Below are 12,862 nucleotides of genomic sequence, written 5' to 3'. Positions count from 1 at the left end.
TGCTGATCTTATCACCTTTGCTTTCAGAAATCTCATGAAAGTGAAAATTAATTTATGGTCACTAAACAAGAGGGAGTAGGTCAAACATCAAGATGGAAATAGTATCTCTCAGCAGATGGATGGGAGATAAGAAAAGTGGTCAATATTTGAGGACTGAGATCTTTTTAATTCCCTGTCAGATAACTCTCTCTCCACTCCCCATAAACCCTCAGGGGCTTATGAATTTGGATACATGAATCACACCGTACTATTTGGCAGCAGTGCTGACCATTCATTTTAATGCACTTCTCTCCTCTTTATTATGTTGAAAAATGTAGAAACTTTGAGGCCCAGGAAAAACTTTTTTCTTTTCATATCCTTGGAAGCTTATTTGCTTATTACAATGATACCGATAACATCAATATCTTTAGTACTGTTTTTTTTGTGTCTGGCTTAGGGCATTTATATACAGTACTAAAAAACATATCTTGGTATATTTAGGATAATTAATTTTTAAATGCATCACCGTGAAGGCCTGATCAGTTGCTTGTGAAAAAAAAAAAAAAAAAAAAATCACAGATGAGCTCACTAGGTCTTGGGAACCCTCTCAAGAGTGAGAGAAGCTTGTCAAACTATGGGTAAGACGTGGGATTTACAAACCACAGCTCAGTCCTGACAGCTCTTGTCCTTGGAGACCCACGAAGGGAAACAAGACCTTTCTCTTCTGCCTGCCTAACAGTAAACTCTTCCCTTTGACCCAGAGGCAAGGAGAAAGAGGAAACAATACTAACTTACCTCAGAGAACATCGATTTTGTTGCTAATTTCAGTAATTAACACTTTTTTTCATATTCCATCATAAGCAATCAAAAACATATAAAATGGTTATGGCACCACTGACCCTTTTATTGAAACTGAGATCTTTTGCTTTTAACTTTGAGGGTGCCTGTCAGATTTCTATGAAGGCTTCAAACATCCCATTTCTAAGAATTCAGTTCTCCTTTTTCATTCTGCTTTATCAGCAAACTGCAGGGATTGAAAAACCTAGCACTCAACGACTCTTCAGCCAGTACAGTGTGGAAGCAAGTTTCTTCATTCACTTACAGGTTACATTTATTCCTGCTGCTAACTCTCCAGAAGGCAGCAAAAAAAGAAAAAAAGTTAGATCAGGAAAAAGAACCACCTTCCTAGATAATAGCATTAGATGACAGAGTTTTCTCTCAAAGCGTTTTGAACCATATCGATTAGTCCTTATTCTTACTAACATGAAATATTTTGTTTTTTTATCCAAAGAGGTGGTGCATTCATTGAGTTGGGGGTTATGACCTGTCATCTTTATATCCCCAAGATCTGATGATGAGGAAACAACATAAACAAAAGGAACAGAGCCTCTTCCTTGAAGGTGACAAACTAGACAGTGCCTTAAACAAATGGGTCTGAGAGTGTTTTCTGGCAGTTGCTGTAGTGATGGACCACATGTCCTTATCCTGGCAAGGAGAACAGTGAGAACACGAGATGGGTAAGGGATGGTGAGAAAGGGTAGCTTCAATGGATTACCAGTTCCTGGGGGGTTAACTGATTGGGTAGAAGAAGGATTGTTTCTAAGTACATGTTCACCAACAATCTTTGTGCCTAGATTTTTTTCCTGGAATATAAAGGCCATGGAGGTTGAGGAGCAGATTTTGAAACCACAAGGCACCCAGGGTCAATTCCAGGGATAGTTGGGTTTGCACACATCCATGCTTCTTCCTTAAGGGTGTTGGGCCCAACAGATCTTTGCATCGGCTGCATTCGGGGGAAGTGCTGTTTCCCCTGCTGTGAACACTGTTACACACACTGACCAAAACCCCCTTCAGGGCTCAGGAACTCCTCCCAGCTCAGGGAGTGCTAATGGCATGGCGACATCCCTCAGCTGTCTTGGGGACCATCTCTCTGAAGACAGCTGCTTCGCCCAAGGTCATGCCCTCCTCCCAGGGGCAGCCAATATCTAGTAAGTGGCCAACACGTGGATCTAAAGGCCCAGCCCCCTCAACACAACTCCAGGCAACTTAGAAGGGCCATCCCAGCTCCTGAGGTCTTATTGGGTCAATGACAGCCTTCACTGAGACTGCGCTACAACCCAATTTCTCCTTCAGCCCAATTCTTCCTTCCCTTCAACATGTGTGGACCCCAAGAGCATGCTCTAACTTATTAGAACCCACACGCTAGTCTCCCGCTATCTCAGATTCTGCTTCCCAGGGACCTGTCCAAGTCCCCACAGTCTTAGGAATGGGGCCACCTTTTGGGCACTCACCGGACTTGGGGTTGCAGAGCACAGGGGGGCTGCTGCTGAGGGTGGGGCTGCTGCTGAAGTAGCCGCTGCTGCCACAGCTGCTCATGCTGCTCCTCCTCACTGCAGACACGATCTTGATCTCCTTGCTGGGGCTCACTGTGTAGGCCAGAGAACACACACAGTCAACGAGGGGATGGTCTCTGCTCACTAGAGCACATAGGCTTTCAGCTGCAAGGTCCACGGAGGCCAGGAAAAAGCATACTCGTCTTAGTGGCAGAAAAACAAGAGCTTGAGTTGCAGCTCTACCACTTGCTTTATATTATTTTATTTTTTTGAGATGGAGTCTCACCCTGTTGCACAAGCTGGAGTACAGTGACACAACCTGGGCTCACTGCAACCTCTGCCTCCTGGGTTCATGCGATTCTCTTGCCTCAGCCTTCCGAGTAGCTGGGACCATAGGTGCCCATCACCATACCTGGCTAATTTTTGTACTTTTAGTAGAGATTGCGTTTCACCATGTTGGCCAGGCTGGTCTTGAACTCCTGGCCTCAAGTGATCCACCCACTTCAGCCTCCCAAAGCACTAGGATTACAGACGTGAGCCACCATGCCTGGCCAGCTCTGCCACTTGTAGCACAACTTGGGGTCACCTCAGGGAAGCTCTCTGAGCCTAAATTTTCCTGACTGTAAAGTGAGAACAGTGCTGTCTTACAGGATTGTGCAAGGGGTGGGTTATATCATGTGCATGAAAAGATGATATTATTTCAAGAACTACCACATCCATGCTGAGCAGTCCTTGCAAGGCTATAAATGACATGCTAGTTACACGGGATGAATCAACAGTGAAAATAAATGCCTTCTGATTTCAAATAAAACCATTAATCAGGCCGGGCCCGGTGGCTCATGCCTGTAATCCCAGGACTTTGGGAGGCCGAGGTGAGTGGATCACGAAGTCAGGAGTTCAAGACCAGCCTGGCCAACATGGTGAAACCCCATCTCTGCTAAAACCACAAAAATTAGCCAGGCGTGGTGGCACGCACTTGTAATCCCAGCTACTTGGGAAGCTGAGGAAGGAGAATTGCTTGAACCCAGGAGGCAGAGACTGCAGTGAACCAAGATTGCACCACTGCACTCCAGCCTGGGCGACAGAGTGAGACTCTGTCTCGCAAAAAATAAAAAACAAAAAAGGATTACTCATCCAGAGCCATAGAAGAAGAAGCTTAAAATACAGAGCACACATTCAGGCTTTGAGCGTGTATGTAAGGCAGTATCTTTACTTTTCTGATTTGGTTCTCTGTCATGGAGTAGGCTGGCTCTCAACATGGGGAAGGTATATGACTGAATGAAAGAAATCATGGAGACCCTGGCACGTGGGAAGCACAAAATAAATGCTGGTGTTCATGGTCATGATGTGGTTCGAATACATGTCCCCACCCAAATCTCATGTTGAAAGGTAATCCCCAGTGTTGGAAGTGGGGCCTGGTGGGAGGTGATTGGATCATGGGGGCGGATTCTCACGAATGGTTCCATCCCCATTACACTGTCCTCACCATAGTAAGTGAGTTCTTGTGAGATCTGGTTGTTTAAAAGTATGTGGCACCTCCACCCCCGACCCCTGCCACTCCCACTTGTGCCATGTGAGACCCCTACTCCCACTTCACCTTCAACCATGATTGGAAGTTTCCTGAGGTCTCCCCAAAAGCAGATGCCACCATTCTTCCTGTTTTGCCTGCAGAATGGTGAGCCAATTAAACTTCTTTTCTTGATATTAGGTTGGTGCAAAAGTCATCGCGGTTTTTGCATTAATAGTAATTTCTGTGCCCCAGGCACTGAGCCAAGCTTGGGTGCATGAAGCTTGGTGTGCATTAAACTGATGTTAGCTAAAGCTGGTGGACACAATAGGAGGTGATAATGAGACCACTTACAACTATAGGACATTTCTGTGCCCCATTACTTTTTGCAATTTTGCCATTACTTTTCACAACAAAAACCACGATGACCTTTGCACCGACCTAATAAATTACTCAATCTCAGTTATTCCTTTATAGCAATTCAAGAATGGACTAATACAGGTTACCATGGTTACTATAACCTTCTACTCATCATTATCACTTGTTCAGGTCTATTGGGCCCACTCAAGAAACAGGCAAACCCTTGTTTGTGAGAAAGTAAAATCACTCTGCAGAAGTTTGCAATGTTAAGGAGACATATATCTAGTGTGTCCTCTTGACCTGACCAGATTGGCCTGGGAGCACAGGATTAGCCTCTTGACCCTCAGCCAGTCTTTCTTTTCCCACAGAAGCTCATGCTTCTTTCTCTCCTCCAGATGGCTGAGTCTGAGGAACCTGGGTGTGGGGGATCGGGGAGGTGGTGGCATATTAGAAGCACTGGAGTAAACAAAACTGCGGTGAGCTCAACTGGTGTTAGCTACAGCTGGTGGACTGAGCTCTGCCCACCACTTCCTAACTTTGCGTAAGCCACTTAATTGCTCTGTATCTTAATCTCTTCAACTGTAAAATAAGGATAAGAAAAGTCCTTTCTCTTAGGGTTATAGTAAGAATTAAATGAGAAAATTCATACAACCAAGCTTGGCTCAGGGCCTGGGGCACAGAAATGTCTCAATACATATAGTTGTTTTGTTTTGAGACAGAGTCTTGCTCTGTCACTGAGGCTGGAGTGCAGTGGCGAGATCGCTGCTCACTGTAACCTCCGCTTCCCGGGTTCAAGTGATTCTCCTTCCTCAGCCTCCTGGGTAGCTAAGATTACAGGCACCCACCACCACACCCAGCTAATTTTTGTATTTTTAATAGAGACAGGGTTTCACTTTGTTGCCCAGGCTGGTCTCGAACTCCTGACCTCAGGTGATCCTCCAGCCTTGGCCTCCCAAAGTACTGGGATTACAGGCGTAAGCCACCACACCTGGCCTCAATACATATAGTTGTGGCCGGGTGCAGTGGTTCACAACTATAATCCCAGAGCTTTGGGAGACTGAGGCAGGTGAATTACCTGAGGTCGGGAGTTCGAGACCAGTATGACCAACATGGAGAAACCCTGACTCTACTAAAAATACAAAATTAGCTGGGCGTGGTGGCACATGCCTGTAATCCCAGCTACCCAGGAGGCTGAGGCAGGAGAATCACTTGAACCTGAGAGGCGGAGGTTGCAGTGAGCCAGGATCAAGCCATTGCACTCCAGCCTGGGCAACAAGAGTGAAACTCCATTGCAAAATAATATAAAACAAATAAAATAAATAAATAAATAAAATACATATAGTTGTAAGTGCTCTCACTGTCATCTCCTGTTTATAACCAAGTCATGACACTTTCATATTGTGCTGGGTTAAGCCCAGTAGTTTCAAACCTTAAACCAACCAGTTTCTCGAGGTAACACCAAGTTTTCAGGGCAGTTAAAGATACCCCTTTAAGCACCTCACCCTCTTAAACAGACGGACACTTACTTCAAGTTCACATTTTCTGGATGCACTCATTTGTGAGCACCAATCACATCATTTTTGTTTTCCTCTTACACCCTCGTGGACAGACAGAGCAGCCGAATCAGCACTCACGATCAATGGAGGGACAGCTGTCACAGCCAGGTCACCCTTACATCCAATCACCATCATTTCCATCACAGCTAACTGCACATCTGAGACTGTCAGACTTTAACTGTAACACCCCCGGCTGCTATGCTCTGTGAGACTTGTATCAGCTTTGCATTGTTCTTGTTTGTTCTCTGTCACCCACTGATAACGGGTGGATAACCAGTCTTTTTCTTGTGGTTACCGGTGTAAATGCCCACAGAAATAATCTTCTTATTCATCTTTGAAATGGATAGCTTTTTGAAGTTGTGATTCACAAAACTGAATAATTAAATGATATGTAAAGACTACTTGTAAGGCCGGGCATCGTAGCTCATGCCTGTAATCCCAGCACTTCAGGAGGCCAAGGTAGGAGGATCATGAGGTCAGGAGTTCGAGACTAGCCTGGTCAACATAGTGAAACCCCGTCTCTACTAAAAATACAAAAATTAGCCAGGCATGGTGATGCACGCTTGTAGTCCCAGCTACTTGGGAGGCTGAGGCAGGAGAATCGCTTGAACCCAGGAGGCAGAAGTTGTGGTGAGCCAAGAGTGTACCACTGCACTCTAGCCTGGGCAACAGAGTGAGACTCCATCTAAAAAACCAAACAAACAAAAACTTGTATTTATTTATTTATTTTTAAATTTTTTGGACAGACGAGGTCTTGCTAAATAGCCCAGCCTAATCTCAAACTCCTGACCTCAAGTGATTCTCCCACCTCAGCCTCCCAAGTAGCTGAGATTTATAAGTGTGCGCCACCATGCCAGGCAAGAATGGTTTGAAATGAAAAACAAATAAGGTATGAGTGAGAGCATGAGAGGCCTTCTATAATTCAAATACATAATTTTATAAAACAGAGTCCTGGCATCTAAGCTGGCTGTGCAAGAAAAACTTAGGGTTTCAGAATTTTTTTCATACTTCTTGGTTATGAATAACTAAAAATTCTTTTTTTTGAGATGGAGTCTCACTCTTTCACCCAGGCTGGAGTGCAGTGGCGCCATCTCAGCTCACTGCAAGCTCCGCCTCCCAGGTTCAGGCCATTCTCCTGCCTCAGCCTCTGAAGTAGCTGGGACCGCAGGCACCTGCCACCACGCCCGGCTAATTTCTTGTATGTTTAGTAGAGACAGGGTTTCACCGTGTTAGCCAGGATGGTCTTGATCTCCTGGCCTCGTGATCCACCCGCCTCAGCCTCCCAAAGTGCTGGGATTACAGGCATGAGTCACCACACCCAGCCATGAATAAGTAAAAAGTCTACTCTCTCATAGAGAACAGAATTTCACAAAGGTGAGTCAAGGTTCCACTATTTCTCAAAAGACAAACACTTGAGCTCCAATAAACGCTGGGATGGCATACCTGACATAAAGCTGGTAGATTTCCGATTGTCATGGCTCTGCTTCCTCAGGCAGAAGGGACTGTCATGAGTTTCCTGGGAGGAGGGGGACTTTTCATTGAGCAGCTCCATCAGTCTTCGCCTCCGCCGGAAGTTCATTCTAAACTGGTAGAGAAGATTGCTGTCCACAAATGGGTGCTTGTTGGACACTGGGGAGAAAAAAAAGCCAATGAGGACTATCTGGCATCAAGGACTATCTGGCATCCTGGACACTGAGCACTATAGCCAAAGGACCACAGGCAACAGGGGCAAAAGTCTCAAGAAAGACTTCTCTTCCACAGATGCCACATGAGCTGCTGTCCATCCATCCATGGTCCCAAGTTCTTTCCACATGGCATGCACTTTAAAAATTTGCTAACCAATTCTTCTGGGGAACTTTGTTTGACCTTGCCTTCAATCTGAGTTCTATTCTTCCTAGTGTTCTTCTGGCCCCTGTGCTGCCTCCACCAAAGCACTGATAACACTGCACCCTCACTGTCTGCCCCCTTCTCTGTCTTTCCCTCTAAACTCTAAGCTCTTTGGGGCAGTGATCACAGCTTCACTTACTCATGTGTCCCCAGTGCCCAGCAGAGACCTTGTCCCATAGCAACACTCGATTCTTTCTTTTTTTTGAGATGGTGTCTTGCTCTGTCACCCAGGCTGGAGTGCAATGACATGATCTCGGCTCACTGCAAACTCCGCCTCCTGGGTTCAGGCGATTCTCCTGCCTCAGCCTCCCAAGTATCTGGGATTACAGGTGCCCACCACCACATCTGGCTAATTTTTGTATTTTTCGTAGAGATGGGGTTGCACCATGTTGGCCAGGCTTGTCTCGAACTCCTAACCTCAAGTGATCCACTTGCCTCAGCCTTCCAAAATGCTAGGATTACAGGCGTGAGCCACCACGCCTGCCCCCTCAATTCATTTTTTAAAACTTTTTATTTTGAGGCCGGGTGCAGTGGCTCACACTTGTAATCCCAGCACTTTGGGAAGCCAAGATGGGTGGATCACTTGAGGTCAGGAGTTTGACACCAGCCTGGCCGACATGGTGAATCATCATCTCTACTAAAAATACAAAAATTAGCCGGGTGTGGCGGCATGCATCTGTAATTCCAGGTACTCGGGAGGCTGAGGCATAAGAATCACTTGAACCCAGGAGGCAGACATTGCAGTGAGCCGAGATTGTACCATTGCACTCCAGCCTGGGCAACAGGGCAGGACTCTGTCTCAGAAAAAACAAAATAACTTCTTATTTTGAAATAATTACAGACTTACAGGGAGTTGCAAAGAAAATACAGAGACCACACACGCCTGGGATTACAGGCGTGAGCCACTGCGCCCAGCTTATTTTATTTCTTATTTTTTTCCTATTTTTGATGAGGAAACTGAAGTCCAAAGGTTTAGGAAGTCACCCCAAAAAGACACAGTAAATGGCAGAGGTAGAAATATAACACAGTATCTGATTCTAGAGTCCAAGTTCCAAACCACTGCTCTTACTGCTTCTATGAGAAACTATTCCTTCTCTAGATCATTATAAAAATCAAAACCATGTCCCACAAAACTGCTCATGTATGACTATCAGTCTGAAGGTACACCCAATTTTATACGATTTATATCTTAGAAAACCATTGAGATTTATTTATCGCCTCAATTTGACACTTTGAGTTCATGATTCTTGGAGCTACAGTGCAGGTGGTACATCAGGCCCCAAAAGCCATGTTCCTGGGTCATTTCTATTCATCTGCAGAGTCATCAGGAACTCTGCAAACTGGTCGTCTCATGCAACTTTCCCCCAAAAGCAAAAAACTTGAATAGACAGCACAAAAACAGAAGACACACAAATATCTAATCAGCACATGAAAACAGGGTCAACCTCATTAGTCAATATGGAAATACACATTAAAACCCCACAATGAGGCCAGGTGCGGTGGCTCATGCCTGTAATTCCAGCACTTTGGGAGGCCGAGGAGGGCAAATCACTTGAAGTCAGGAGTTCAAGACTAGCCTGGCCAAGATGTTGAAACCCAGCCTCTGCTAAAAATACAAAAATTAGCCCAGGCATGGAGCGTGCCTTTAGTCCCAGCTACTCAAGAGGCTGAGATGGAAGGATCGCTTGAGCCTGGGAGTCGGAGGTTGCAGTGAGCCAAGATCACTTCATTGCACTCCAGCCTGGGTGACAGAGCGAGACTCCACTTTTTTTTTGTTGTTTGATCATCCATCTATTTATTCAACTACCATGTATTGAGTTAGGTTAACTATATACCAGGTACTTTTCTTTCCCAATGTTTTAGGAAAAATGGTAAAAACAGAAGTTAAACAAAAAATTCAATCCTGGCAACTTTTTTTTGGATTGTAAAATTCAAAATACTATAAACCACTAGGAAAAGAATGTAGATAATAAAAACCCATTAAGAATCATATTAACACCTTTATCAATCATGCCAACTGGTTCAACAGTCTCTTTTGCTATTTCACAAACAGCATCACATCCTCTCTAGGTCAATATCAACAAATGCAATCTAGGATTGTAACTATATTTATTATCCACATATGTTAATGAACAATTCTTCTGGTCACATAAATATCAAGTGTTACAACATGGGTCCCTACTAAGACAGCACCAGTGCCAGCATTTAATCTAATAATTCATACGGCTTTCCACAATTTTTAAATGGTGATACTCACTTTGGCCAAATGAAATATGTTGGCCTCAAAGACAAATATAGTTAATTCAGTGATATTTCTATATGTTCTTAATAAATAATCGGGACAGGTGTGGTGGCTCACACCTGTAATGCCAGCACGTTGGGAGGCCAAGGTGGGAGGACAGCATGAGGCCAGGAGTTCAAGATCAGCCTGGGCAACACATTCTGTCTCTAAAAATAAAATGAAATTAAAATATTAGCCAGGCATGGTGGTACATGCCTATAGTATCAGCTACTCAGGAGGCTGAGGTAGGAGAATCACTTGATCCCAGGAGGTTGAGGCTGCAGTTAGCTGTGATCACACCACTACACTCCAGCCTGGGCAACAGAGTGAGATCCTGTCTCAGTCAACCAATAAGTCATCAATGAATGCTCGTGCATGTAATCCCTGCACTGTGGGAGGTTGAAATGGGAGGATCACTTGAGGCCAGGCATTCAAGGCCAGCTTGGGAAACATAGTGAGACTCTGTCTCAAAAAATAAAATATAAAATAAAATAAAATCATAAATAAACAAATCATCCTTGGATTCAGGAGAGGCTCACCTAATGCAAACTGGACCAAAAAATAAGCCAATCACACTTTGATATGATAGCTACCAATGTGGTCCTCTTGAAGATAGTCAAATTTTTACAAAAATTTACTATATCACTATACTCAGTAATGCTATAATAAAATTTTGTAGGTAAGTTATTCATTTCTGGCAACCTTCTGAGTTTGTTGAGATTTTTAAAAAATCCTCAAGTTGACTTTGGCAAGTTTCTTAAAATTATGACCTGCAAATATACAGCTCTGTAGACATTTATTAAGACCTACTATTTTCTCTTGGCACAGTGAATTACATAAAATATTGCCTCTGTATAAGTAAATCCAGGAAAGCATTCTAAATCCAAAAAAAAAAAAAAAAAGTATAACAGACTTCAAAGTACTTTAAGAGTGTTTTTAAATGAAATAGAAATTTGACTGCTGACCTAATTATGTCTCTCCTCCAGCTTTAATTATTGACCCAGGGTTTAATTTACACCCAGTCTCCATCTTATAACTCCCCACCTCTATACCACCTATAACCAACCAGGCAAACATTCTATCTAAGATCAAATACAAAGGTTAACTTTAAATAGTCCTTCCTCATCACATTCTTTCCCCAATAGAATAGGTGACCTCAAACATAATGAAATCAGGTAACGTGAGGGTCAGATGAGATAGTCAACTATAAGTGTTCAGCATAATGCCAAATATATTGTAAGCACTCAATAAATTATACCTTTATTATTTTACAACCACTGTGGTTTTTTTTACTGTTATCATCATCTGTTGACGATATGCTGCCATTTGGCCTAGTAGAATTCAATTTTATGGGACATAATATTTAATGCCCCACCTCGATTTTCAAGGATGGATTTGGATCTGGGTGTCTCAGGAGCAGCCACCCTCCCTGAAATGAAGGTTGTCATGTGTTTATTCACCTAGCTATGTGGCTGACACAGATGGAGTTGAGTTCTCCTCTCAGCTTACAAAAGTGACAATTGTATGTATCACTTGCATCATTGCCAATAAGTTATTAATATTTTGCCTTTTTTCTGTCTCTCATTAAAAGTTTAATGATATAAACATTGAGTTTCGGCTGGAAGCGGTGGCTCAAGCCTGTAATCCCAGCACTTTGGGAGGCCGAGACGGGCGGATCACAAGGTCAGGAGATCGAGACCACCCTGGCTAACAAGGTGAAACCCCGTCTCTACTAAAAAAATACAAAAAACTAGCTGGGCGAGGTGGCGGGCACCTGTAGTGCCAGCTACTCGGGAGGGAGGCTGAGGCAGGAGAACGGCGTAAACCCGGGAGGCGGAGCTTGCAGTGAGCTGAGATCCGGCCACTGCACTCCAGCCTGGGCGACAGAGCGAGACTCTGTCTCAAAAAAAAAAAAAAATTGAGTTTCATACATTTGCTTTTTGTGTGAGTAAAGTTTTAGGTTTAATATATATAATCACAACTTTAAAAGCTGAAGGAGTGCAGGTAGACAGCCATATTATGGCATCAAGAAATCACACATGACATCCATTCATTTATTGACAAACTGAGCACCTACTAAGTATCATACTCCATCCCAGCTACTCATCTTAACATTGTGATTGAAATATGACACCTTCATCTGCTCATCTCTTTATGCTCACCAATGCCAAAGCCTGCTGAAAGAGACATCATTTCACACAAGAACGAAGCAATTAAGTTGGAACTTTATTGACAATTTTTATGCTGAATAACCTTTAGAAATTTCTTTTTCTTTTTCTTTTTCTTTCTTTCTTTTTTTTATTTTTATTTTTTGAGACTGAGGAGCCTCGCTCTGTCATCCAGGCTGGAGTGCAGTGGCGTGATCTTGGCCCACTGCAACCTCCACCTCCTGGGTTCAAGCAACTCTCCTGCCTCAGTCCCCCGAGTAGCTGGGATTATAGGCACCTGCCACCATGCCTGGCTAATTTTTGTATTTTTAGTGGAGACAGGGTTTCACCACATTGGCCAGGCTGGTCTCGAACTCCTGACCTCAAGTGATCCACTTGCCTCAGCCTCCCAAAGTGCTGGGATTACAGGCATGAGCCACCATGCCTGGTCTACTTTTAGAAAATTTATCACACGACAAAAAGCACAAGTTTTAGAGCCAGGTATCTTCAGTTTCAATCCTAGCTGTGCCACATTTACTATCTGAGTATTTGGGCAACTAACTCAATTTTTTGCATATATTCTGTGCGAAGGAAACATGAGAAAATTTATGTAAGAGACGTGGCATGGCATCTGACATATAGTGTTGTAAGCATTCTTCATTTTAGACTTCTAAAGACTGACTTCACACTTTGCTCATTTACGTTCCTATGGAGAACTCATTTCCTCTATCTTTTCTGCTTTTATTTTTTTCTTTTTTTAAATTTACCACTTATTCTGAAATTCTAATTCTTCTAACTTTCTTTTTTCATTC

General features: G+C 43.6%; 1 protein-coding gene across 1 annotated transcript in view; it reads right to left on the bottom strand.

Annotated features, from left to right (window-relative positions):
* DEPTOR (DEP domain containing MTOR interacting protein) overlaps nucleotides 1-12,862 on the bottom strand; it is a 185,524-nt gene that overhangs the window by 50,459 nt on the left and 122,203 nt on the right. The window contains exons 5-6 of the mRNA XM_023224703.1: nucleotides 7,179-7,364; nucleotides 2,271-2,405 (exon numbers count right to left, since the gene is read on the bottom strand). Coding sequence (XP_023080471.1) covers nucleotides 2,271-2,405; nucleotides 7,179-7,364 — 321 coding nt within the window. The remainder of the gene's footprint in view (nucleotides 1-2,270; nucleotides 2,406-7,178; nucleotides 7,365-12,862) is intronic.

Source organism: Piliocolobus tephrosceles, chromosome 7, assembly GCF_002776525.5.
Source record: "Piliocolobus tephrosceles isolate RC106 chromosome 7, ASM277652v3, whole genome shotgun sequence".
NCBI classification, from domain to species: domain Eukaryota; kingdom Metazoa; phylum Chordata; class Mammalia; order Primates; family Cercopithecidae; genus Piliocolobus; species Piliocolobus tephrosceles.
The sequence above is the reverse complement of the archived record's forward strand: the minus strand, read 5'-3'. Positions and strand labels throughout refer to the sequence as shown.